This window comes from Rana temporaria, chromosome 5 (assembly GCF_905171775.1).
Source record: "Rana temporaria chromosome 5, aRanTem1.1, whole genome shotgun sequence".
In the NCBI taxonomy this organism is placed as follows: Eukaryota; Metazoa; Chordata; class Amphibia; order Anura; family Ranidae; genus Rana; species Rana temporaria.
Window position 1 is genome coordinate 35,661,308 of NC_053493.1, and position 27,174 is coordinate 35,688,481.

The 27,174-nt window shown below is 42.1% G+C and overlaps 1 protein-coding gene across 4 annotated transcripts in view; it reads right to left on the reverse strand.

Annotated features, from left to right (window-relative positions):
* CDK14 (cyclin dependent kinase 14) overlaps positions 1 to 27,174 on the reverse strand; it is a 601,685-nt gene that overhangs the window by 269,158 nt on the left and 305,353 nt on the right. For all 4 annotated transcript variants that reach the window (XM_040352389.1, XM_040352390.1, XM_040352388.1 and 1 more), the window contains 2 exons: positions 21,863 to 21,986; positions 12,813 to 12,933 (listed from right to left, as the gene is read on the reverse strand). In XM_040352389.1, the coding sequence (XP_040208323.1) occupies positions 12,813 to 12,933; positions 21,863 to 21,986 (245 nt within the window). The remainder of the gene's footprint in view (positions 1 to 12,812; positions 12,934 to 21,862; positions 21,987 to 27,174) is intronic.

A 27,174-nucleotide genomic window follows, 5' to 3' on the forward strand; every position in this document is an offset into this window, starting at 1 on the left:
GAAGCCAAGTGAAAATTCCTTTGAAAAGTGAAATTATCTTTGCAAAGTGAACAAATCAATGCCTAATGCCGCGTACACACGATCGGACATTCTGACAACAAAAAACGTGAATTTGTTTTCCCAACGAATGTTGGCTCAAATTTGTCTTGCATACAAACGGTCACACAAATGATGTCGGAAATTGCGAACGTCAAGAACGCGGTGACATACAAGACGTACGACGAGCCGAGAAAAATTAAGGATAAGAGCCAGTGCGGCTCTTCTGCTTGATTCTGAGCATGCGTGGAATTTTTTTGCGTCGGAAAATTTGAGAACGAGCTCTCAAATTTGTTGTCGGAAATGCCGACAGCAAATGTCCGATTGAGCTTACACACTGTCGGATTTTCCAACAAGCTCACATTGAAAATTTGTTGTCGGAAATTCTGACAGTGTGTGCGCAGCATTATGCCTCGTACACACCATTGGTTTACCCAGCGGTCAAAAGACTGCTGGGAAAACCGAGAATCGGCTCGGTCACTTTTCCCCTGTACACACGGCCAGTTTTCCCGACAGGAAAATTGCCAGGAGAGCTTTGGTCGGGAAAACCGGCCATGTGTATGCCCCCTCGTAGTGTTTTCCCCATAGGAAAACTGCGAGAATTTTTGCATTTTGTCCAATGCATTTTATATATTGATCAATAGCAGTGATTGTATTTTAATATTATGGTCTCCATGTGGTACTGGCACTTTTTTTTGTTATGCTGTGATATTATTTACGGGTGAGATACATGTTGGTATCGATATGTTGCACTGCTGTGTTTTTTTTATACCACCGTAGCCATTTGGTCCAATGCATTTTACAAATTGATATCAATAAAACAATTATTATACAGTGGAGCCTTGGATTACGAGTATAATCCGCTGCAGGAAAATGCTCGTAATCCAAAGTACTCGCATATCAAAGCGAGTTTCCCCATAGGAGTCAATAGAAACAAAGATAATTTGTTCCGCATTGACTTCTATGGCATGCAATACCGCATGTGGGTAAGAGGGGGGGGGGGGCAGAGAGCCTCAGAAATAATCAGGGACAGCTTGGCTGATCTCAGAAAGGTTTGGAAACACTCGGAACCGAGTATTTCCGAGTACCTCTGGCCAAATCCGGTACTGCACACCCCATTAGCTTGAATTATGCTAGTTTTGCGAGACAACCGTTGCTAGCCTTGTAAAACGCTTGTTAACTGCGTTACTCGTAAACCAAGCTTCCACTGTACTTTAACCACTTCCCGCCCGGTCAATAGGGAATTGATGTCGGGGAAGTGGTTTCATTATCCTGACTGGACGTCTATTGACATCCTGCAGGATAACAGCCGCCGCGCGCCCGGGGGGCGCACATCGCGGCGATCGGTGATGCGGTGCGTCAGTCTGTCACACCGCTACACTGATCTTGGTAAAGAGCCTAGGGCGGAGGCTCTTTACATTGTGATCAGCCGTGTCCAATCACGGCTGATCACAATGTAAACAGGAAAAGCCGCAAATCGGCTTTTCCTCACTCCCGTCTGATAGACGCGAGTAGAGGAGAGCCGATTGGCTGCTCTCCTGACAGGGGGGGTTTGGGCTGATAGTTGATCAGCGCAACCCCCCCCTCGGATCACCGCACAGGACCACCAGCATGCCGCCCAGGACCACCAGGGATGGGCATCCACACTGGACCATCAGGTATGCCCCCTAGACCACCAGGGAATGCCAATCGGTGCCAAGGCAGCCGACAATCAATGCCCAGGCAGCTGCCAATCAGTGCCCATTCAAAATCCCTGCCAGTGCCACCAGGGATACCCATCAGTAATGAATATCAGTGTCGCATGTTAGTGCTCATCAGTGCCATGTTATCGATGCCCATTAGTGCCCATCAGTGCCACCTATCAGTGCCACCTATCAGTGCTGCCCATAAGTACCCACCATTGCAGCCTTTCAGTGTCGCCTATCAGTGCCCATCAGTGCTGCATATTAGTGCCACGCAACTGTGCCGCCTACCAGTGCCCATCAATGCCACATATCAGTGCCCATCATCAGTGCCCGTCAGTGGCGCCGCCTCATCGGTGCTGCCTTATCAGTGCCCATCAGTAAAGGAGAAAACGTACTTATTTACAAGAAAAAAATAAATCTTTTTTTATTTGTATAGCAAAAAATAAAAACCCCAGAGGCGATCAAATACCACCAAAAGAAAGCTCTATTTGTGGGAACAAAATTATAAAAATTCTGTTTGGGTACAGTGTAGCATGACCGCGCAATTGTCATTTAAACAGCGACAGCACTGAAAGCTGAAAATTGGCTTGGGCAGGAAGGAGCGTAAGTGCCTGGTATGGAAGTGGTTAATGTTATGATTTCCATATGGTACCGGTAAAGTCTGCTTAATTTGTTTTTTATTGTGGTGCTGTGATACTGTTTAGGGATGTGGTATCCAGCTGGCCCTAATTTTATTGTAAAAGTAAAAAAAGAAAAAGAAAAAGAAAAAAAAGAAAGGAGATAAAAAAAAAAGAAAGAAAAAGAAAGAAAGGAAAAAGTAAGAAAAACAAATAAGAGAAAGCAGAGAAATTGAAGAATAAAAAAAAGGAAGATAAATCAGACAAGGAAAAGGAAGATAAAAAAGGAAGAAAGGAAGATAAAAAAATGTAAGGGAAAAAAAAAAGAATAAGATAACAGAAATAAGCATAGCAAAATAAAATAATAACTGAAGTAGGAAGAAGAAATTGGGAAAGAAAGTAGGAAAGGTTGTTTGGGGCCCCTGGATCAATGCCCACGTTTGGCTCCTTTGTTCACATGGTAAAGGTAATCTTTTTGGTCTTGTGCATATACAGTAAGACATTTTTAGTGGATTCAAGCAGAGCCTACAATGTACAAAGCCCTCACTCCTGTGCATTACGATTTAACAGTCACCATGAAAAATTAGACAAAGATAATCGTTTTTCAACAAAGGCTTGCAGGTAGCAAATGAAGTGTAAAAACAATTTGGAGGCAATGACCCCGGCCTCCTGCGCCATCCGCAGAGACAATGTTTGTGCTGTCATTAGAGTGCAGCTGGTCCACTCCATTCTACCGTCGCTTCCTCCTCCTTTACCACTAGTACTCTTATTAAACCCCATTCATTACACCCCCGCCAGTCTTCATCTGCTCATCTGCTTCGCTAGCTGATACTTAGAGAAACACGAGAGCTTTGTTATGTCTGCCAATTCTACAACTTTACACAATGGAAAACACCAGTCCTGTCTTTTTTAAAAAAAAAAAAGGATTTTGAAGGGAAAACTATACTTAAAGTAAATACTAACTGGGTGACATTTAGTTAGCTATTTATTTATCTATCATAAACGTCTAATTTTTTTAATACGGTTTTGACTTTCTTTCCGTTTAAATTTTAGAGCTGCTTCAGCCACTTCCAGTCTACATGCATTCGGCGATAGCGACAATGTGGACAATGCCTGCATAATGTGTTCTGGCAATGTAGCCTGAACAAAGACCTTCATTGAAGGATTACAAGGGATTATTTTAGGGAAGGGTTGCACCGATATCGATGCAGATACTAAGTACCCTGTTTCCCCAAAAATAAGACCTACCCTGAAAATAAGACCTAGCGTTATTTTCCAGGAGGGCTGCAAAATAAGCCCTAGTTAAAAATGCTTGTAAAATCCTATAATACACTCTATTATAGTAGTATATAATGTACAATGTGTGCGTTTCTGTAATATAATTGCGGGGAAGAGAGCTCCGGCGGTTAACAGAAGCACAGAGCGGCTCTATAACAAAGGTATTTGGCACAATTATATATTACAGAAACACACACGTACATTATATAATACTGTAATAGAGTGGATTATAGGATTTTACAAGCATTTTAACTCAGTTCACACTGGGGATTTCTGACAGGCAGGAAGGGAGAGGGGGAGAGAAGACATCACATTACATAGCAGGGGTTGACAAATTTGCTTGGAATCTAGGAGCCAGCTAAAAAAGTTAGGAGCCAGAAAACGCGCCCTGTCCCGACGAGCTTGCGCACAGAAGCGAACACATACGTGAGCAGCGACCGCATATGTAAACGGTGTTCAAACCACACATGTGAGGTATCGCCGCGATTGGTAGAGCGAGAGCAATAATTCTAGCCCTAGACCTCCTCTAACTCAAAACATGCAACCTGTAGAGTTTTTTAAACGTCCCCAATGGAGATTATAAAGGGTAAAAGTTTGACGCCATTTCACGAGCGGACGTAATTTTGAAGCGTGACATGCTGGGTATCAATTTACTCGGCGTAACATTATCTTTCATAATATTAAAAAAAATGGGGATAACTTTACTGTTGTCTTATTTTTTAATAAAAAAAAGTGTAATTTTTTCCCAAAAAAAGTGCGCTTGCAAGACCGCTGCGCAAATACGGCGTGACAGAAAGTATTGCAACGATCGCCATTTTATTCTCTAGGGTGTCAGCTGACAGCTGAAATATAAAAAAAAAAAAGCCAACAATCATCGGTTTTTAAGTAGTAGGGGCGCTCTGACCTTAACAACCGATGTTGACAGCTGAACGGTAAACGAAGTCCTGGCAATTTGAGCTGTCAAAAAAAAAAAAGCAGCCGGGCAATGTTTATCAACAACATCGCTCATTGCTAAAAACAGAAAGATTATATCCCTGATAATTTTTTTTTGTTCACTTCTATTTTATAAACCACTCAGAAATTAAAAACTTTTTGTTTGCTTTGTTTGTTAATATTTTTACACCTTTATTATTTATTTAAAAGTGCAAAATAAAAATAAATAAAAAAAGTATTTAATCTGTAAATATCTTTTCAATGCTTTGTACCATTGATGACTGTTGAAGTGTAAATAAAACGGTTGCGGTAGATATCGGCAAGTACCAAGAAAAAAAATAAGTATCGGTACTCGTACTCATTGTAAAAAAAAAAAAATAGTATCGGTGCATCCCAAATTTAAACTGGTTGTCGATCAGCCGCTGTCATACTGCGTCAGGTCAGCTGCGCAAATCGCCGTTGGTGTACAGCGACTACTTTAAGAGCTATAGGGGCGACGCCTGAGCCGATGAGTGTGGCCGGTATGTCTGCCGGCGACCCATGGTCGCCCCTCAGAGCCAGAAGGAAGATCTGTCAATGTAAACAGACAGATCCACATTCTGTCAGGGAAGTAGAGAGAAATCTGCTGTTCCTAGTGATCAGGAACAGCAATCTCTCTCTACTCCCAGTCAGTCCACTCCATCCATCCACAGTTAGAAACACCTCCCTAAGGAACACTTAACCCCTTGATCGCCCCCTAATGTTAACCCCTTCCCTGCCAGTAACATTTATACAGTAATCAGAGGCTATAGCGCAAAAAATAAAAACCGCAGAGGTGATCAAATAAGACCAAAAGAAAGCTCCATTTGTGGGGAAAAAAAGGACATCAATTTAGTTTGGGTACAACGTCGCACAACCGCGCAATTATCAGTTAAAGCGACACAGTGCCGTATTGCAAAAAATGGCCTGGCCAGAAAGCGGGTAAATCCTTCCTGGGGCTGAAGTGGTGAAAGAAAGCTGCAGATTTAAAAAGATAAAAATTACATCACATGTAATGAAGCTTGGATGAGAAGGTAATAGGATTTAGATGTACAAATATTGTTGTTAAACCATCTATTCTGTAATGAAAAGGTTAAGCGCCTGTTCAGCTCTTGTATCTTTAGTGCCCTTACGGACCAGAGCAATTTTTGCATTTTTTATTATAGGCCTTTTTGTTCAATGATAAACTTACAATTACTTAAGATAAAGTAATACATACACTGTATTTTTGGGGTTCCAACGCAGCTCTCTTTTAACCCCTAGGCTTCGAGTGCACTCAAATATGCTGCCTCTTGATAGCCGGGCTTTGGCACAGAGGGGCCACATTTTTGCGTGCATTAGCACCGATAGAGCTGTGCCATGAGCGAGCACCCTGCGCATTCCTGGCACAGAGACTAGCGGGCCATGAAAATCTCCCGATCGCTTTACGATTAGGCGTTTTCCAATCATGTGACTGCCGTGATGGCCAATCACAGCGGTCACATGGTCACAAGCCCTGCTCCCCCTCCCGGCTTGCCAAACCCCTTAAAGGGCCGGCGGGTGTTGGTGCAAAGGGGTTAATTGTGTCCTGCAAAAATTATTTTAAGTTAGTGTAACGGAATGGCCCGTGACACCCAGTGACTTTTGAAGGATGTGGGGTACTCCTGTGCCAGCTTCAGCAATGACTCTTGGGTCTAGGGTCATCCTATGTCCGATAGGGGCATAGGATGACTGAGGAATGATATCATGAATTACATGAGATGGGAAATTACTGATAATTCATGTTTTGCAGGATATCTTGAAATATTACAAGTTGTTCCTTATGAACAGGTCAATAGACTGTTGAGGTGTTAATTGAGTCTGGCTTCTGAAAGACATTCCATTTTGTGATGCGAATACTGTTTTGTGTCTATTGTACTAATTAAGTCTGTAAGGGTCAGATGTCTAACTTTGAGGTGTTAATTAGGTCTGCTTCTACAGACCTTTCATTGTGTGATGCTAATGAAACTATTTTGTGCGAAAATACTATTGATGATAATATGTGAATAGCAGGTGAGAGTCACAACGTCTGACTTCTCAGGTGTAGTAATTAGGTCATGTTAATTATGTCAGACCGGTGCCGAAAATTCTGTGGGATGTGTATTGGAGACTCGTTAGCCCCCCCATTGTGTGATGTGTGGGTGGAGTGTGTCTTTGTCCCTGTGCTTACTGAAGCATGCTTGTAACTGTATAAAAACCTGAGAGCTAACCATTAAAGATTCATTTATTTTGGAACCAGTAACAGAGCTGTCTGTCTCGTTATTTCTGGGGAAAATCCAATGGGTCCTGTCTGCTGGATTGTCGGATAAGCTGTCGTGAGGCGATGGAATGGAAATCGTAAACGATGGTGACCGTTACAGTTAGCTATAGACAATATGTAAAAAAAATAAAAGTTTTTTGTGCCGTTTTTATGCCACAGTGAAAAAAATTCAATGTATAAAAGGGGAAAAAACAAGTTGTGATGATATGTGGTGAGGCTTGCAGGAAGGATGGTGTGTCCCTGCACTTTCCCTACGTGTCTGGAACACCTCCACCGCTAAGCACTGTGACAGACGGGTCACCTGTTCCTACTCTAGCCATAAGCAAAATTAATTTTCTCCATAACTTCGTAAATGAGGCGAAGCTTTGCTTTGCAAAAAATACCTAATAAGGTGCAAGGCAAAAAAAAAAGCATGTTTGCCTGCAAATAACTGGATGATGCAAATTAACAGAGCTTTACCATATTTACTAAACTCTGGGGAAAATTAGTGCAATTGCAAAGTGCACAGTCTATTTGCCTTTAATAAATCCTCCCCAGAGGGTCTCTTTTGCATCATTAAGCCTGCTTGTTCATAGACTTTTTTCCCCAAATTTTAGTATAGGTACCCGTGCACTTACCTACAACATTCCAAACCTTCCTGCAAGGGGCGGAATCCTGATGTTCTTAAACACAAAGCTAGGGCCATATGCCTATTGGCTAGTGAGGCTGTATGGGGGCTGCTGCAGTTATGCGCACCTTCACGTACCTACACTTCATACTTCGCAGTTTCTCTCTTTATCCTTAGTGATAGTCTCTTTGAAGAATTGCAGTTTGAAGTACTATGGCTCCCCAATGAAACAAATCTATATACAGTCATGCTCAAAATTGTTGGCACCCCAGGAATTTTTCTAGAAAATCAAGTATTTCTCACAGAAAAGTATTGCAGTAACACATGTTTTGCTATACACATTTTTATTCCCTTTGTGTGTATTGGAACAAAACAAAAAAAAGGGAGGGAAAAAAAGACATAATGTCACACAAAACTCCAAAAATGGGCTGGTCAAAATTCTTGGCACCCTTAACCTACTCATAGGCGTGCGCACAGGGTTTGCCCAGGCACACCCTAAACCTTAATCACCCTGTGCAGCACAGATTCCCCCAACTGCCCTGGCTCCCATGTCCCCCCCCCTCCTGCAGCGCTGCCAGCATCCCTCCTTTCCTATCGGCTGTGGCTGCTGGGATGTTTTAGGAGTGGGGAAGAGGCCAGTAAATATGTCATTTACCAGCCCCTTCCCTTTCAGAATGAACATCGTGAGTGATCGGTAGTGTGTGTTTGGGCTTTGGGGTGCACACCCTAATGCAATAGGCTTCGCACACCTATGAACCTACTATTTGGTTGCATACCCTTTGCCCTTTGGAAAAAATAACGGAAATCAGTCACTTCCTATAACTATCAATAAGCTTCTTACACCTCTCACCCGGAATTTTGGACCACTCTTCCTTTGCAAACTGCTCCAGGTCTCTCTCTTTCCCAACAGTAATTTTAAGATCTCTCCACAGGCGTTAATGGGATTTAGATCTAGACTCATTGCTGGCCACTTTAGAACTCTCCAGCGCTTTGTTTCCATCCATTTCTGGGGGCTTTTTGAGGTATGTTTGGGGTCATTGTCCTGCTGGAAGACCCAAGATCTCAGACGCAAACCCAGCTTTATGACACTGGGCTCTACAGTGCGACCCAAAATCCTTTGGTAATCCTCAGATTTCATGATGCTTTGCACACATTCAAGGCACCCAGTGCCAGAGGCATCAAAACAACCCCAAAACATCATTGAACCTCCACCATATTTCACTGTAGGTACTGTGTTCTTTTCTTTGTAGGCCTCATTTCATTTTCGGTAAACAGTAGAATGATGTGCTTTACCAAAAAGCTCTATCCTGGTCTCATCTGTCCACAAGACGTTTTCCCAGAATCATTTTGGCTTACTCAAGTACATTTTGGCAAACTGTAGTGTTGCTTTTTTATGTCTCTGTGTCAGCAGTGGGGTCCTCCTGGGTCTCCTGCCTTAGCGTTTTAACAAACAAAATTTGTTCAAAACTCGACCGTGTATGGCCTGCTTAAGTGAACTTCTCTCCTTTTTATCTGCTTCCAGGTGTAATTTTTATATTGCCCCAGTTGAGTTTAAAGGAGCATCTCACGCTTGAAACAATTTTACTTATCCACAATTTTGAAAGGGTGCCAAGAATTTTGACCAGCCCATTTTTGGAGTTTTGTGTGACATTATGTCCAATTAGCTTTTTTTCCTCCCTTTTTTTGTTTTGTTCCAATACACACAAAGGGAATAAACATGTGTATAGCAAACCATGTGTTACTGCACTACTTGATTTTCTGGAAAAATTCCTGGGGTGCCAACAATTTTGAGCATATATATATAGCAACACTTTTCTCCTAGTGCACCTGCAAAGTCCTAACAATACCTATAGATCCTGCCAGTGAAGTCCACCTAATGCTGCTTCCTGTGATGGGGTGGCAACTATCCTGCACTGCTTTTGAATTCAGAGCAGAGTTGCCACTCTCATGTGGGCTGTGTCTGCTTGCACCACAGTGGGAGGAGAAGATGCTGAAGGGGGCGTGGCTATCAGCATTGGCACTGCTGATTCAAAAGCATATAGCATGTCAATCACCTAGTCATTCCCACTGCTTTCTGGATGGACAGCACTGCCTCCGTTACTGACCCTCCCACTGTGAGCTGCAGTGTCTGAAAGGGAGAGCGTGTGAGACACAAGTAAAGGAGGATTTAGACCAAAAGGTCAATTCAATTTTTCATTTACTTTATGAGACGTGTTCAGTAACTAGATTTGGGACTGCATACAGGAGCCATTAGATGAACTGTAAAGCACACCTGTAGTAAAACATCAAACCACCCTCCCCTGTGTAAGCAAGCTACCTTTAGTGGTCACTCCCATCCAGCATTGCAATCATTGCAGGAACCCTGCTGAAAATCCCACTACTTGCACATACGGGACATGGGTAATTTAGACTCGAACGACACAGTGAGACATTTTATTGGTATAAGAAAGCAAAATCCATGTTCACTAAACCAAATGACTTTGATCCATCCTTAGACAAAACTATAATGAGCGCCTCTGCGGTTCAGAATACCAAGGGGTTCCTCACTGGGACCGCTGTGGCATTGACAGCAACCTTATCAATCCTGCCTGGGGATCGCTGCCTCAACAAACGTCATTTTTTTTTTATTATTTGATTGATAAACTGTTTGATCTAATCACTTTTTTCAAGTCACCAACTACAAAATAAGGGCCTTCCCGCCTCCCTCTTTCTTTCCCAGTAGACCCCCCTGAGCTGCCCTATTGGGCTGTTGAGTGGTTGTGTCCAACGAAATATCCCATGGACCACCACATCCTAAATCACAGGGACATGGGTATCCCTGTCCTCCTACAATGCAGCAGTTAGTAACTACACTATATTGCCAAAAGTATTGGGACGCCTGCCTTTACACGCACATGAACTTTAATGGCATCCCAGTCTTAGTCTGTAGGGTTCAATATGGAGTTGGCCCACACAGCTACAACAGCTTCCGATATCAGTGTCTAACCTCACAAATGCGCTTCTGGAAGTACAGGCAAACATACCCATAGACAATCTCCTAAACCTTGTGGACAGCCTTCCCAGAAGAGTTAAAGCCGTTATAGCTGCAAAAGGATGGGCAAATGTAATATTGAACCCTACGGACTGAAGCCCTGTACACACGATCGGATATCTGATGGAATCTAATCCGATGGATTTTTTCGTCGGATATCCGATGAAGCCGACTTTAATCAGTCTTGCCTACACACCATCGGTCAAATATCCGACCGTGTCCAACGCGGTGACGTAAAACACTACGACATGCTGAGAAAAATAAAGTTCAATGCTTCCGAGCATGCATCGACTTGATTCTGAGCATGCGTGGATTTTTGACCGATGGACTTCCACAAAGACGATCGTTTTTTTTCTATCATTTTTTATCCATAGGAAAATTTTAAAACATGTTCAATTTTTTTTCACCGATGGAAAACAAACCGATGGGGCCCACACACGATCGGTTTGTCCGATGAAAACGGTCCATCGGTCTGTTTTCATCAGACAAACCGATCGTGTGCACAGGGCTTAAGACTGGGATGCCATTAAAGTTCACGTGCGTGTAAAGGCAGATGTCCCAATACATTTGGCAATCTAATATAGGTACTCGATTGCCAGGCCTAAGAACATGCCCCTCGTGGACGTATGTTGGATCTACAGACTTTAGATGGGAAAATGGTGGCAACACAGACCCTTTTCCTTCAGGCCTCTTGTACAGACAATGCCTGGCGTCTCATCTCATCAGTAACGATGCAGCAGGATAACAAGCCGTACTAATGGTGTCATTCGTCATATGGGCTCACCTCTGGAGAAGTTAATATTTATTTGTGCAGCTTCAGTAGCAGACACACTGGAGGTCTGCAGGCTAACATTTATCACACAGACACATGTAATGGTTTCCTTAAATTTTGAAGTGAGAAAAATAGGCAGAGCCATTAAGAAATGTGACATGACAGGAATTAATAACAATGCGGTTAAGCGCCCAGCTGCTCCCCATATCACTGTGCTGAGCGCAACCTTACATGAGGTGAGACGGCTATATGTGGGGAGCCCATCCATCTACACAGTGACGTGTCAGATACAAGAAAACACGTCACAGCTTACACTTTAACCACTTAAGCCCCGGACCTTTAGGCAGCTAAAGGACCCGGCCAGGTTTTGCGATTCGGCACTGCCTCGCTTTAACAGACAATTGCGCGGTCGTGCGACTTGGCTCCCAAACAAAATTGGCGACCTTTTTTCCCCACAAATAGAGCTTTCTTTTGGTGGTATTTGATCACCTCTGCGGTTTTTATTTTTTGCGCTATAAACAAAAATAGAGCGACAATTTTGAAAAAAAATTCAATATTTTTTACTTTTTGCTATAATAAATATCCCCCAAAAACATGTATAATTTTTTTTTTTTCTTCAGTTTAGGCCGATATGTATTCTTCAACCTATTTTTGGTAAAAAAAAAAAATAGCAATAAGCGTTTATCTATTGGTTTGCGCCAAATTTATAGCGTTTACAAAATAGGGGATATTTTTATTGCATTTTTATAAAAAAAATTTTTTTTACTACTAATGGCGGCGATCAGCGATTTTTTTCGTGACTGCGACATTATGGCGGACACTTTTGACACATTTTTGGGACCATTGTCATTTTCACAGCAAAAAATGCATTTAAATTGCATTGTTTATTGTGAAAATGACAGTTGCAGTTTGGGAGTTAACCACAGGGGGCGCTGTAGGAGTTAGGGTTCACCTAGTGTGTGTTTACAACAGTAGGGGGGTGTGGCTGTAGGTCTGACGTCATCGATTGTGTCTCCCCTATAAAGGGGATGACACGATCGATGCAGCCGCCACAGTGAAGCACGGGGAAGTCGTGTTTACATACGGCTCTCCCCGTTCTTCAGCTCCAGGGAGCGATCGCGACGGAGCGGCTATAAACGAATAGCCGCGCCGTCGTCCCGGATCGCTCGCCGAGGGAATCCGCACGCAGCGGGGGGGTCCCGATCGGACCCCCGACCCACGGAAAGGCAATCATTTCTAAATCCCTACTGCCATATTTTTTCCAGATCATTGACTCAAAGGGCTTGGTTTACTAAGGACAAATAGACTGTGCGCTTTGCAAGTGTAGTTACTCTAAAGCTTAGTAAAGTAGTAGATGCTTCACTTTGCAAAAAATACCCAATCACATGCAAGGAAAATAATAAAACATTTTTTTTTTTGCTTGAACATGATTGGATGATGGAAGTCAACAGAGCTTCACCTCATTTCCTAAGCTCTGGAGCAACTGCACTTGCGAAGTGTACAGTCCATTTGCCTTTTAGTAAATCAACCCCAAAGTTTTGAAGGTATCTCACTTACCACATGTCCAGGGAGGTGGAGTACTCTGTGGAACCCAGCAGCACATCTGGAGGCCTGTACCAAAGTGTTACTACCTCATTAGAGTAAGTGTGGCTGGGGACTGATTTGGCTCGTGCAAGACCTGCAAGAGAAAAGAAATTCATGTCACCAAATATTTGTATATACCGTAATTATTATTATACAGGATTGATATAACTAACCATATATGTGGCTAAAGTAATGATGAAAATCAGGAAAGAAGAATACACAAGACTTTTAGGCCTCATGCACACTGGATGTTTTTGGACGTTTTTACAGCAGCTGTTTTTGGCAGTAGACGTTTTTTTCTACAGTCAATTAACTCCCCATCATGTTATCCTATGTGTCCATGCACACATAGGCTGTTATCAGCAGTTTTGGGCAGTGGCGTTTTTGAGCAGTAAAAAACAAACAAAAAAATAGTGGGTTCTGAGAGACGTTTTTCAGCTGGAAAAACGCTCTAACGCTGATAAACGCCGATAAACGCTCAAAAGCGTCACTCACCAGCGTTTAACCTTTTTAGATCTATTGAAAAAAAAAAAAAAAATTCTTTAACAAAAAAACGCAAACAAACTAAAAAAAACGCTAACGCGGAAAAAACGCTAATAAACGCTAAAAAACGCTATTGAAAAAACTTAAAAAAAAGCAGAAAAAAGTTGAAAAAAGTTGAAAAACTCACTGCTAAGCTACTGACGTTTTTATAACGTTATTTAACGTCCAGTGTGCATGAGGCCTTAAAGCTAAACTCTGGGGAAAATTCAAAACTATCCCTGCAATTGGTCTCTTTTCGCACTGCAAGGGTTAAATGCCAATTATTTTCAAGGATACTATTACATTTTTTTTTAATTATCTTATCCCCCCTCCATCGTCCAGACTGTAGGATGGCTCGACATCCTCACTGCAACCAGAACTGCTGATTTTGCATTGTATGTAATGATGTCATAGTGCAACCAATGGTGCACTAAATAGTGGCTTTGGGGGCCCGTCACATGAAGAGAAGGAAAGCTTAAAGTGGTTGTAAACCCTCACATATACCCAGTGAAGTGACTGGCCTTAGGTGATACACAGAGATAAAACAAATACTTCCTCATAAGTTGTACCAGTTTATCTGCAGCCCTCTTTACATCTGTTAAAAGTCCAGAATCTAAACAGCTTGTCTGAGGTTACAGAAAGGCGGGCAGTTGGGAAAGCTCAAGTTACACTCTTCAGAGCTCAGTGGGAGCTGATACGAGGGAAGGGATACACTCCCTTCACACAGCAAACAAACAAAAAAAGAGCTGAGGCTGTCAATCACAGACTGTGTGCTGGGGCTCCCTTCCCCGTCACTTTTTTTTTCTTGTGTCAGGAAAACCACTCAGAAATGTACATTAGGTACAATGCAGGACCAACACTGGTGAACACTACCTAACAGATTAGAACAGGAAAAAAAAAATCTCCAATTCTCTAACAGCCAGATGCAAATCCATGCATGTGTATGTTTAACTAGAACAGGAAAAAAATTAAAAGGTGTGGCGCTAACTCAATCCAAGAAATAACAATCGTAAAAATGTGTATATAAAACAATCAAAAAATATATATATATATCCAAAAGAATATAACGAACGTCTCATAGAAAGTGACAGAGTCTTCACAGAACAGTCCAATCACCGTGGATAAGAAGTGTTCAGATTGACTTGACAACGATAAGACAAACGCCAACCCCACTGTATCACTACTACTCCCCTTCTTGTTACCCACAAATATTAAATAAGCCAGACACCCTTTCTGGCATAGAATTGGCCGCACCGGACATTTATTAAATAACCATAAAACAAAATTTGTTTAAAGTGGTTGTATAGCCTTTTTTTTTTACTTTTACCTACAGGTAAGCCTATAATAAGGCTTACCTGTAGGTATAGAGAATATCTCCTCTACGGTTTAGGAGATATTACCCTCGCAATGCGCCGCCGATTGCAGTGGCGCATGCGCAGGGGGGATCCTCGGCTAAAGGACCGGCAGCCGCCGGACCTTGCCGAATTGAAGTCTTCCGTGCGCAATTGCATATGCGGGTATACAACCGCTTTAACAAAAACATAATTTCACAGATAAATACTAAACCAGGTTGCTGATCTTTGATGGCACTGAAGAACCCCAAATTGTTCTGTATCTGTGTGACCACACAAGGTCTCCAGCCCCAACACTGAATGGGGGACGATCCCAACCCTCCATATTTTATGCAGATAACTGGCAACTTACATGGGACCCCATAACATAAATGGTACCCCACTATGCCAAATTCGCTGTTATTTTAGATGGCCTCCAAACATCCTAACCGCCAAGCCACTACAACAGCCGTTTCACTACATCTATTTCAAAGGGATGGAAGGTGGGAGGTTTCTTAGTCCGATGACCTCCAACTGACCACAGAACCATCGACCCCACCTTCACCATGCTAAAAAACCCTCCTATTCTGCACCACCCACCCCCTTTGATATATGAATCCCCAGCAAGACTGAATTAACCTTGTGTGTGCCCATCAGCCCTGCTACCTGGTCATGCCAGCCCTACGCTTATTTTATTTATTTTTTTCTGCTTGTGCTCCCTGTGCACCACGTGTGTATAAAATGCGCACTCACCAACCATCTGTAAAAGATTCACCTTTCAGTAATCCAGCTCAACCCTCTGAGGCCGCGTACACACGGTCGTTCCAAACCTGATGAGAATGGTCCGATGGGCCATTTCCATCGGTTCACCGCTGAAGTGACCTGATGGTCTGATGTGCGTACACACCATCGTTCCAAAAACCGATCGGGTCAGAACGTAGTGACGTCAAACACACGACGTGCTGAATAAAACGAAGTTCAATGCTTCCAAGCATGCGTCGACTTGATTCTGAGCATGCTCGGGTTTTCTGTACTAACCATCGGTTTGGACCGATCGGGCAGCGGGCCATCGGTTCGATTTTAAAGCAGGTTTTAAAATTTTGGACCGAAGGACAACAGACCGATGGGCTATACACACGGTCGGTTTGGACCGATGAAACTGAACCTCGGTCCATTCTCATCGGTTTTGTCCGACCGTGTGTAATCGGCCTGAGAGATCCAGTGGTAATGATAGCTTTTTGAGGATTGTTAAATTGGATCGGAAGTGATTGGACAGTTCTGTGAAGACTGTCACTTTCTATGAGACTTTGGCTATATTCTTTTGGATATACATATTTTTTGATTGTTTTATATACACATTTTAATGATTCAGGATTGCCATTTCTTGGATTGAGTTAGCACCACACCTTTAATTTTTTTTTCCTGTTCTAGGCAAACATGCAAAGATGCAAATCCATGCATGTGTATCTGGTTGTTAGAGAATTGGAGATTGAAACCGTTCATTTAAAATAAATGCGATGGAAGATCTAGTGCCACATGTGCTAATGTACATAAATCCTTTACCTGAAAGAAATTCAGACTTTGGAGGCACCATTCACAAAAAAATATATATATATAAAATGTAAATCTAAATTTATGTAAAAAAAAATTTAAAGTTTTTGTATGAATAGAAAAATTCAGTTTTATACATAATCTGTTGTGTGGTGCCTAAAAAACTCAATTTTTTTGATTAGTAAAAATAAATATTCATTTTTTTCTCAAAGAAAGAATTGTGTGTTTCCTGAAAATATAAAGAGTTTGTAAAATTTGACCACTTTAGATATAAAAAGTGCATTGCCCACTACTCCAAGTGTGATCTAATGAATCCTCTGGACAAGGACATAAACGGAGCTGATTGCTTTGAGATAAATGGAAGTAGATCTTATTTCTCTAACGCAAATCAACTCGCAACTTCTTAAAGGGAAACTATCAGGATTTTGCATCAATCTTATTTTTATTTTTTTTATTTTAAATTAAAATGTATAAAAAAAATATTTTCTTCTTGCATCTCTTAAATCTTAATTTTACATATAAACATAATAGTGTTTGCACCCACGGCACATAAATCAGAAAGCATTATGGGTTAAACAGAGGGTATATATACACTATAAGAACACCCTATGCAGACTCGTGGGGTTTAAAACAAGACAAAAGCAATAACCACCAAGCCATCACACTGTCCATAACAGCAAAGTATACCGACACGCTTCACAGATCAATAACCCTTTGTCAAGTCATTAAAAAAATCTACTGGAACAGCCACATACTTAGGACTCATTTTTCTCTTTGAGGGAACTTTCCCCTTCGACCTATTGTGACGGCTGACTGTCCTATGGGAACCGGTGACAATACAAAGCAAACACTACAAGACAGATGTAAACCTTCTAGGGCTTTTCTCATCCAATCGATTAGGCTAATCTGCTATGCATGCATGGAAATGAATAACTACGGATCAATCTATTGCTCAGCCATCCCAGAGCTCACTCACATCATACTTTGGAGGACAGAATCAATACATTGATCACTTTCCTTCAACACTCATCTTTGATCTGTAGGCATACATAAAAGAAAAACGCAACGGATATCACCAGAGGTTTCCCTATATCAGTTCCCTTTTTATAAGAGCTTCTTGAATGTGAATTATAAATGGATTTAACTGTGCCAACTAAACATTTTCCATAAAGTGCTCAGACCCAAGTCGTTAATAGCACTTCTGTATTTTGCACATAAAGGCTAATACAAACAAATGTACATATTTCTCCTGGAGGTATTAAGCCTCGTACACACGATAGGTTAACCAGAGGACAACGGTCTGAAGGACCGTTGTCCTAGGTTAACCAATGAAGCTGACTGATGGTCCGTCACGTCTACACACCATAGGTTAAATAACCGATCGTGTCAGAACGCGGTGACGTAAAACACAACAACGTGCTGAAAAAAACGAAGTTCAATGCTTCCAAGCATGCGTCAACTTGATTCTGAGCATGCATGGATTTTTAACCGATGGTTGTGCCTACTAACGATCGGTTTTGACCTATCGGTTACCAATACATAGGTTAATTTCAAAGCAAGATGGCTTTTTTTTTAACCGAAGGTTAAATAACCTATGGGGCCCACACACAATCGGTTTTGACCGATGAAAATGGTCCTTCAGACCGTTGTCCTCTGGTTAACCTATCGTGTGTACGAGGCCTAACAGTTTAACCAAATGGAGAAAAATGCTAGGAGCAAGAGTTTTTTTTGGTAGAACTTTGTATATTTTTTGTGCATGCATGCTTGACCCTTTCCCAGCAATGGGGCCAATGTAGCTCCAGCACGTCATGTTCACTTAATGCCCCTGCTCCTTATTCCAGCACCCAGGTGTTGGCTATTGCTTTTCCTCCCTGTCTGTGTTCACCTGTTGACTGATTAATATGGTCAGTCATCTGATATAAGCAAACTAAACACTATATCCCTTGCTTGTGATAGAGACAGACTTACCTGCATTGTTCTAGATCAAGCCTCCTGTTAAGTCTTGCTTGCTGTTGGATCCCCTGTGTAGGACCTTGATTGGACTGGATTATCCCCTGAACTCCGCATGCCTTTACCTTAACTTTGAACCACGCTATCCGTTAAACTGCAAGTACCAATTTGCTTTGCTCAGTTCGCATCTGCCTTGGCGTGGTGGCCAGACACTATAGCATTTGTGTATAAAGTCCTGGGGGCAACCAAGTACCGGTAAACCTGCTTGTCTTAAGAAAAAATGGGGTTGCTATAGGCGAAGCACACAGTAGCCAGCTATAGTGTCTGACCACCTGCGTTGGAGTAGACGTGACATTCGTGACACAGCACAGGGGTTACATTATCAGTGTCTGCCCATTGGCCTAAGAAGATGCAAGTGTAGAAAGGGTGATGGACAAGATGGGTGCAAGGCCAATAGGCCTGTGACAGACAGTGTGGACCTGTCATCACTGAAGGTTTCGCAGACTTGGAGGTAATTATGTTGAGCATACTTACACATTGTAGTAAGATACCCCCCCACACTGCTAGAAAATTAAATCTGCTTTCAATACACATAAGGTAGACAATACAATGTCCAAGTGCCACAAAAAAGTTCAACTATTGTGTAGTGGACAAAAGATCAAAACATTCAAAGCTGGAGTGTCAAATCATTCTCATTCCATTTATACCAGATGCTGCACCCAGCAACTTTGGCAGCAATAATCTGATTCCAAGCGTCTATACACATACATATATATTTTTATTATTATTATACACCCACACTATATTGTCCAAAGTATTGGAACGCCTGTCTTTACACGCACATGAAATTCCTAGTCTTAGTCCGAAGGGTTCAATATTGAGTTGGCCCACCCTTTGCAGCTATAACAGCTTCAACTCTTCTTGGAAGGTTGTCCACAAGGTTTAGGAGTGTGTCTATGGGAATGTTTGACCATTCTTCCAGAAGCGCATTTATGTCGGCAGGCACTAAAGTGGACAAAAAGGTTTGGCTCGCATTCTCCGCTCCAATTCATCCCAAAGGTGTTCTATCAGGTTGAGGCCAATACTATGTGCAAGCCAGTCAAGTTTCTCCACCCCAAACTCGCTCATCCATGTCTTTATGGACCTTGCTTTGTGCATTTGGTGGAGGGGGGATTGTGGTGTGGGGTTGTTTTTCAGGGGTTGGGCTTGGGCCCTTAGTTCCAGTGAAGGGAACTCTTAAGGAGTCAGCATACCAAGACATTTTGGACAATTTCATGCTCCCAACTTTGTAGAAACATTTTGGGGAGGGGCCCTTCCTGTTCCAACATGACTGCACACCAGTGCACAAAGCAAGATCCATATTTTTCTTTTATAGCTGAAAAAGGTTCACACTTATTTTTACCTTTCATTGTAAAAATAAAGCGTGACCGCCAGGTGATGCTGATGTCATCCCTATGGCTATCCTTGTAATATTTCTAGGATGTTTTTGGTGGGGCATGCTTTTTGTGTGATCCAATTAGTCCTTTTTTGGACTAAGCTGAAAAAAAAAATTCTAAGGAGGACACTGTTCCTTTATTGCAGCAATCCATATTGTAAATTACCACGATTGCATATTAGTTCACTTTTAATGGACCTTTGCAAAAAACATTCACTGCATTTCAATATCCCCGGCACTTTACATACCACTCCTCCTTTGTTCAAATACTGCACCTGCCTGTTCCCCCTCTTTACATGCAGCCTGCCCCAAAAAAATTTTAGCAGCTGACCCCGTTTGTCCCAACATTGGTGGATGATAGCAGTGCACCTGCAGGACCATTTTGGCTACCTCTATAGCAGCAGCAGCTGAGCGAGCGCTGTACACACCCAGAGTTTGAATGAGCTAGAGTGCCCCCTGGGGGAGGACGGTTAACGTCCGATTTGCCCTGCTGTTAAGGTAGGACTTGAGGGTGGAGAGGGGTTTCAGGCGGTCAGCTACTACAGAGTCAGGCTACACAGGGTCAGGCTACACAGGGTCAGGCTACACAGGGTCAGGCTACACAGGGTCAGGCTACACAGGGTCAGGCTACACAGGGTCAGGCTACACAGGGTCAGGCTACACAGGGTCAGGCTACACAGGGTCTACACATATAGGGCCTGATCCACAAAAGGGATACGCCGGCGTATCTACTGATACGTCGTCGTATCCCTGTTTCTATCTATGGAACTGATCCACAGAATCAGTTTCTCATAGATAGGCAGAAGATCCGACATGTGTAAGGGACTTACACTGCCGGATCTTGGGATGCAGTACCGCAGCCGCCGCTGGGGGCATTTCTAGTCGAAATCCAGCGTCGGGTATGCAAATTAGCACTTACGGAGATCCACGAAGCTTATACGCTTCGTTTTTTCTCCGTAAGTATTAGTTTGCCGTCGCAAAATTAGGGCTGCTTTTACAAAGTGTAAAGTTAGTACACCATGTAAAAGTAGACCCTTCTTTCCCGCGACGCTGTCAATTTTTTTTTTTACATTTTTTTTTTTTCCCGCCGCATCTCTTTTTTTTCCCGACGCAACTTTTTTTACCCGGCGCTATTCACAAAACTCGGCGTAACGTAATTTCGCGCAATGCACGTCGGGAAAATCGCGTCGGGAGAATACGCAGTATGTCCGGCGCGGGAGCGCGCCTAATTTAAATGGGACTCGCCCCATTAGATTGGGCACACCTTGCGCCGGCCGGATTTAAGTTACACCGCAGAAAATTTCTAGGTAAGTGCTTTGTGGATCGGGCACTTAGGTAGAAATTTTCCGGCGGTGTAACTTAAATCTGAATATTTAAGTTACAACTGCTGGCTGTGGATCTGGCCCATAGAGTGGGACAGGAGCAACTATTTGAACAGTGGGGGAGTGCTGTATAATGTGCTTGAGGTGTTAAAAGGCATGGGATTTTTTTGCAAAAAGGCCATTAAAAAGCTGAACCTTTTGAAGTGATCTCAGAAGCCTATGAAACATTTTGGAGAACATTCTGAACCAGTTCTCATATTTGTGCCTATTTTACGTGAAAAAAAGTAGCATAAACCCTGTAGGAATTCTGCATATCCTTGCAATTTATGACTTTCTGCAAGTCACATAAAACTGTCACTTTGAGAATGACAGCTAGCAGAGAAATCATTCCATATTCAGGGGCCGTATATATTATTATTATGTAGGATTTTATAGCGCCAACAGTCTTCTGTGCAGTGCTTTACAAAATAAAAGGGAGATGGTACAGTTACAATAAAATATAAGGCCAGAGGGTTAGGAGGGACCTGCTTGTGAGAACATACAACATTCTGCCTTTAAATAAAAATTGATGTTATTTTGTTGGAAGTGGCTTGATACGTTTTTCCTATTATGCTCCTACTGAACCCATAGATGCAGCTCCACATAAATATGGAGCTAGCTGTTGGCTAGAGTTGTCCTTAAAAAAAAAACAAAAAAAAAACACTAATAAGATCCTTGCGGAAAAGCACATTTGAGGCTAGGTTTCTCATAAACATCTTTTTTTCTCATTTTGAGATAGCCGTTGAATTCGAGAGAAAAACCCAATAATAACAAAAGATAGAGATTATCTAAAGAAAAGCCAAAATCAATAGAACCCTCTGGCCTCCTCCACAATAAACAAAAGTAAATAATTAAAGTGAAACATCTTTATACCAAAGTCGGCCAGCTTCAGCTCCCCAGTATCGCCGATCAGCAAGTTCTGTGGTTTCAGGTCTCTGTGCAAAATGTGGCCTTGGTGAATGTAGGAGAGTCCTCGCAGCAGCTGAAATAAAAACAACTGAAAGAGAAAGAGAAGGGAAGCATCGTTAATCTGAACATCTCAGGGATGACATAAAAATATAAGAATTATAATACGTAGACATTCCCTGGTGGATTTAGGGGTTTAGTATTTTTTTTTTTTCCTAATCACCATATTTCGGCAGATTCTTTAAAACTTGGGTCATATGACCTACACCTCCTAGGCAATGATCATAGGAGGACTGCCAAAGCAGCTGTGTGGCCAACTAAACCAGTCAATCAATAGGTCTGCCTGAAGACGGAAGCTTGAGAAGAGACCACGTGACCCTTGGCACTGCAGTAGTCACGAGACTCAATATCCAATAAAGCCTAAGGCTTTGAGATGGGAATGAGGGACACCTATCAGCAAAAGTATGCAGGCCTAGGACACACCCCTTGCTACGCCCCCTTAAAGGAGAATTGGTTAAACCCACAAGTGTTTTTTTTGTTTTTTTACCACTATTATTCCTTTATATTGGCTCTTGGAATTTACAAATGTAGCAATTTAGAAATCAGATGAAAGGTTTAGGGCTGGAAAACACTTTTTGAAAGATAAAAAGTGAATTTTATATACAACTCTATAGATCGGACCAAAGTGAGGGACAAATGAGGAGGAATGAGGGACAGAGGGACATTGCTCCAAATCAGGGACAGTCCCTCAAAAATCGGGGACAATTGGGAGCTATGCCAAGTTCTGCTGGTTAGAGGAATGGGTACAGTTTGAGTGTTAAAAAGATACAAATCAAGATATGCATTACAGAACACTAATCCTGCAAACCTCCCCCTAACATTATAAAATCAGTATTACAACAGAAGGTTATTAACAGTCACATCGTAAAAAATACAGCATAATGTTTTCTAGCAGAGAAACTGACCTTGAATCATTCTTATTTTTTAGATGCTGCTGCCACAAATATTAACATATAAAATATAATAACATAGAGCCAAGTGTTCAGACTTCCCCACTGTGTGTGACATTTGAGACCCTTGTGAGAACAGCGCACAACCTATAGAACAACCACAGCTGTTGCATAGTTAGCCTCGCTTGCCAAAAACAAAATGTTGTTATTTATGTACTGTATATTGTAGTTTACTAGTTATCAGATGTGGAGCCTGATTTTTTTATTTATTTTCTTCCCAGGCTTTTTTGCCTTTTTTCACCTGGTAATCCTGTAAATAACACACTCCTTTGACGACGTTCCATTGGACGAAACGCTGCGTAGGGTGGAGCTCTGACGTCACAACGCTGTAACGCGTCGACCGCAGCCATATTTGTGGTTGGAAACAAGTGCTATTCATGACAGACTGCAGCCTTTGATACGCTTGTTTTTATCCGACAAAATGTGAGTACCCTGGCTGTTTTTTATAAATACATTTTGCCTGGTTTTAATACTACACTATGGAGGATTTGTCTTTCTTGTATTTTATGTATGCACTTATGATCTTCCATTTGGTGAGACTATAAGACCCAGCCATCTATCATCCAATTGGTATTCAATTAATTTTTATTAATCTTTAAACCAATGTTTACAAGTATACAATATTCATTACAATATACCGTACATTTATCTCTTACCCTTTCTATGATCCAATTGAAGTGGTTTCGTGACGCTGTGGACATATCATGCTTGTTTGACCACCTGCAATTCAGTGGTCTATTTTCTATGGTAAGAGGCCCGGTGTGTTGATGTTCGGTGTGTCACCTGATTGTGTCTTTGTTTACACCGTGGGTGGATCCAGCTTCCTTTCCTGAACAAGGACTTTACCTTAACCATTTAAGGACCACTTCACGCCGATATACGTCGGCAGAATGGCACGGCTGGGCACAATCATGTACCCGTACCTGATTCTTTAAGCCCAGCCGTGGGATCGCGAGCGCGCCACCAGCGGCACTTTTGCGACACGGTCCAAAGCTCTGTGACCGTGCCCATGGGACCCGCGGACCCGATCCCTGCCGGTGTCCTGCGATCGGTCATCGGAGCTGAAGAACGGGGAGAGGTGTGTGTTTCTAACTGTAGGGGGGCGGGGCTGGACGTGTGGTGTCATTGATCGTCGTTCCCTATATCAGGGAACAGACGATCAATGACACTGCCACATCATCTGTTCCCTGATATAGGGAACGACGATCAATGACGCCACACGTCCAGCCCCGCCCCCCTACAGTTAGAAACACATATGAGGTCACACTTAACCCCTACAGTGCCCCCTAGTGGTTAACTCCTAAACTGCAATTGTCATTTTCACAGTAAGCAATGCATTTTTATAACACTTTTTGCTGTGAAAATGACAATGGTCCCAAACATGTGTCAAAATTGTCCGATGTGTCCGCCATAATGTCGCAGTCACGAAAAAAATCGCTGATCGCCGCCGTTGGTAGTAAAAAAAAAAAATATTAATAAAAATGCAATAAAACTATCCCCTATTTTGTAAACGCTATAAATTTTGCGCAAACCAATCGATAAACACTTATTGCGATTTTCTTTACCAAAAATAGGTAGAAGAATACGTATCGGCCTAAACTGAGGAAAAAAACAGTTTTTTTATATATTTTTGGGGGATAATTAATATAGCAAAAATATTAAAAAAAATTCAAAATTGTCGCTCTATTTTTGTTTATAGTGCAAAAAATAAAAACCGCAGAGGTGATCAAATACCAACAAAAGAAAGCTCTATTTGTGGGGAAAAAAGGACGCCAATTTTGTTTGGGAGCCACGACCGCGCAATTGTCATTTAAAGCGACGCAGTGCCGAATCGCAAAAATGGGCCTGGTCCTTTACCTGCATATTGGTCCGGGTCTTACGTGGTTAAACACTATGGATTCTTACTTTTAATTTTATACTACTGGCGCTGCATACACCCATTTATGCTTTTCCATTGTCGCCATACAATTTTTGCCAGCTGCTTCTGTAATACTAGCGTAGCGATTAATCTTGAATTTATTAACACACACCCTAGACTAGTGTGAAAAAGTTAACTCACTCCACTGTATCAATGGAGGGAGCCGTAGTTGTCAGTCAGGCTGGACTTCAAACATGTAGGAAATGGGGGATTAGTAGTTCACAGAAGGATAACATTGTTTGTGTTGCAGTCCGGCTCACATGAAGGGGACAAGGACATTGCATTTCTGGGAAGATCAACAGTTATTTTCTGTAAACGCTGAAAATATTCTTAGCATGAAAAATAAAAACAAATGCAACCAACTCATTCTGGATCTAATAAGCTGGAGTATATTACATTCCTGCTCTTGGGTTTGGATATCATTTAATAAGCCAATAAGTGTAAGAATTGGATGGTAGCTCAATAACTAAAACATCTAGCAGCAAATAAGACAATTTTCTCCTTTGCAGTGAAATGGGAAAACCGCACAATCCCTGAAGCAGTTGGGTTATGAGAATTAATCTCACTCTTTTTTTTAATATATATTGTGCTACTTTTCTCCTCTGCAGCAGCAACACAGAACATTCTGATGAAGTCTATAAGGCCGGCATGCTATCAGATGTGAGGAGCTAAAAACATTACCAGGAAATATTCAGTTGTTCATTCAGTTCCCTTTGTATTGTAGTAAGTGTTGAGTTCACACAAGATCTTAAATTGCTGGAAGAGGAAAGCGCATTAACAAATATGCCCACGCCCGCCCGCACAAAACTAATAGATATTAGGGAGTGCATGAAAAAAAAAAAGTCACCAACTTCCAGTAATTCACAGTTCAGACTACAGGGACAAAGGGGTCTTTATTTAGAACATTATGAGCCTTGTTAATTATTCTAACACATACAGTAAGAAAGTACAGTGACAGCTAGCAACCAATAAGAAACATGATTTTGTTACTGTAATGCCGCGTACAGACGATCGGACATTCTGAAAACAGACGGATTGTTGGCTTAAACTTGTCTTGCATACACACGGTTACACAAATGTCGGAAATTCCGAACGTCAAGAAAACGGTGAGGTACAACAAGCCGAGAAAAAGTTCAATAGCCGGTGCGGCTCTTCTGCTTGATTCTGAGCATGCGTGAAATTTTGTGCATCGGAATTGTACACACGCTTGGAATTTCAGACAAGATTTGTTGTCGGAAAATTTGAGGACGTTTGTTGTCAGAAATGCCGACAGCAAATGTCCGATGGAGCCTACACACGGTCAGATTTTCCGACAGCAAAATCCCAACGAACATTTCTTATCGGAACATCTTTTTTCTTCTTTTACCTTTTAAAGTAAAAAGAAAACGATTTGATTATGGCTTGTGGAGGCAGGGGCAGCTTCTGGGAACTCAGCCCTTATTGTTGTTGGGGTGCCCCCAGTAGTGTATTTAGGTTTTGTGCTGCCCTAGGCCTGACTTAACTCGCGCACCCCCCAATTTAAATATGACCCACCCCTTCCTGTTTGGCTATGGGGCAGGAAGTGAAGGGAAATTAAAGTTCAGTTATTGTGATGGCAGAATTGGCTTCCCTAAACAGATGGGTTTTCAAGGATCGTCTAAATAGTAGATAAGTGCAGGTGCAAGTTGGACAGATTGGGGTAGGGAGTATCAGAGGACGGGAGCGGCTCTTCATAAGTCCTGGAGGTGAGCATGGGAGGAGACAAGGGGCATAGAGAGCAGGAGGTCTTGGGAGGAGTATGGCCTGGTTGATATTATGAGACAAGGTTAGTGATGTAGCTGGGGGCAAGAGGAGGAATAGAAACTCATTTTGAAACACAAACCCCTCCCCCAAAAAAATAAAAAAAACACAACAGTGCTGATAGGAGATGTCAATGAGGTTTTAGTCATGAACCCGATTATCCTGAACTATACCTAAACTACATCAGGGTCAATGTTCCTGATTTGGACCCCCATGCCCTTGGCTTACATCAAAGCCATTACATTTGCCTCCTTTATATTTGCCCCCTTTAACTCCAAAAGCAATTTTAGCTCAGAACAAAGATTCGGTAATAAGCAGATAAAAGCCAACACAAAACTCGGCTTCCTATTAAGTTTACTTATAAAGAGTCGTCTCTCAGGGACATGTGAGGATAAAGCAAGGAACCTTTGATTTAGGAGCGCGGCACACTTGTCACTTTCCTGAGCTAAAGCCCCATAAACATCCCAGCGGAACAGGCGCTGCAGCTTGTTAGGAGTTATTTAAACACCATTTATTTTCAAAGACTTAAATGCGGTGGAAAACGCATTCACTTGGTACTGATTTTATCCCTG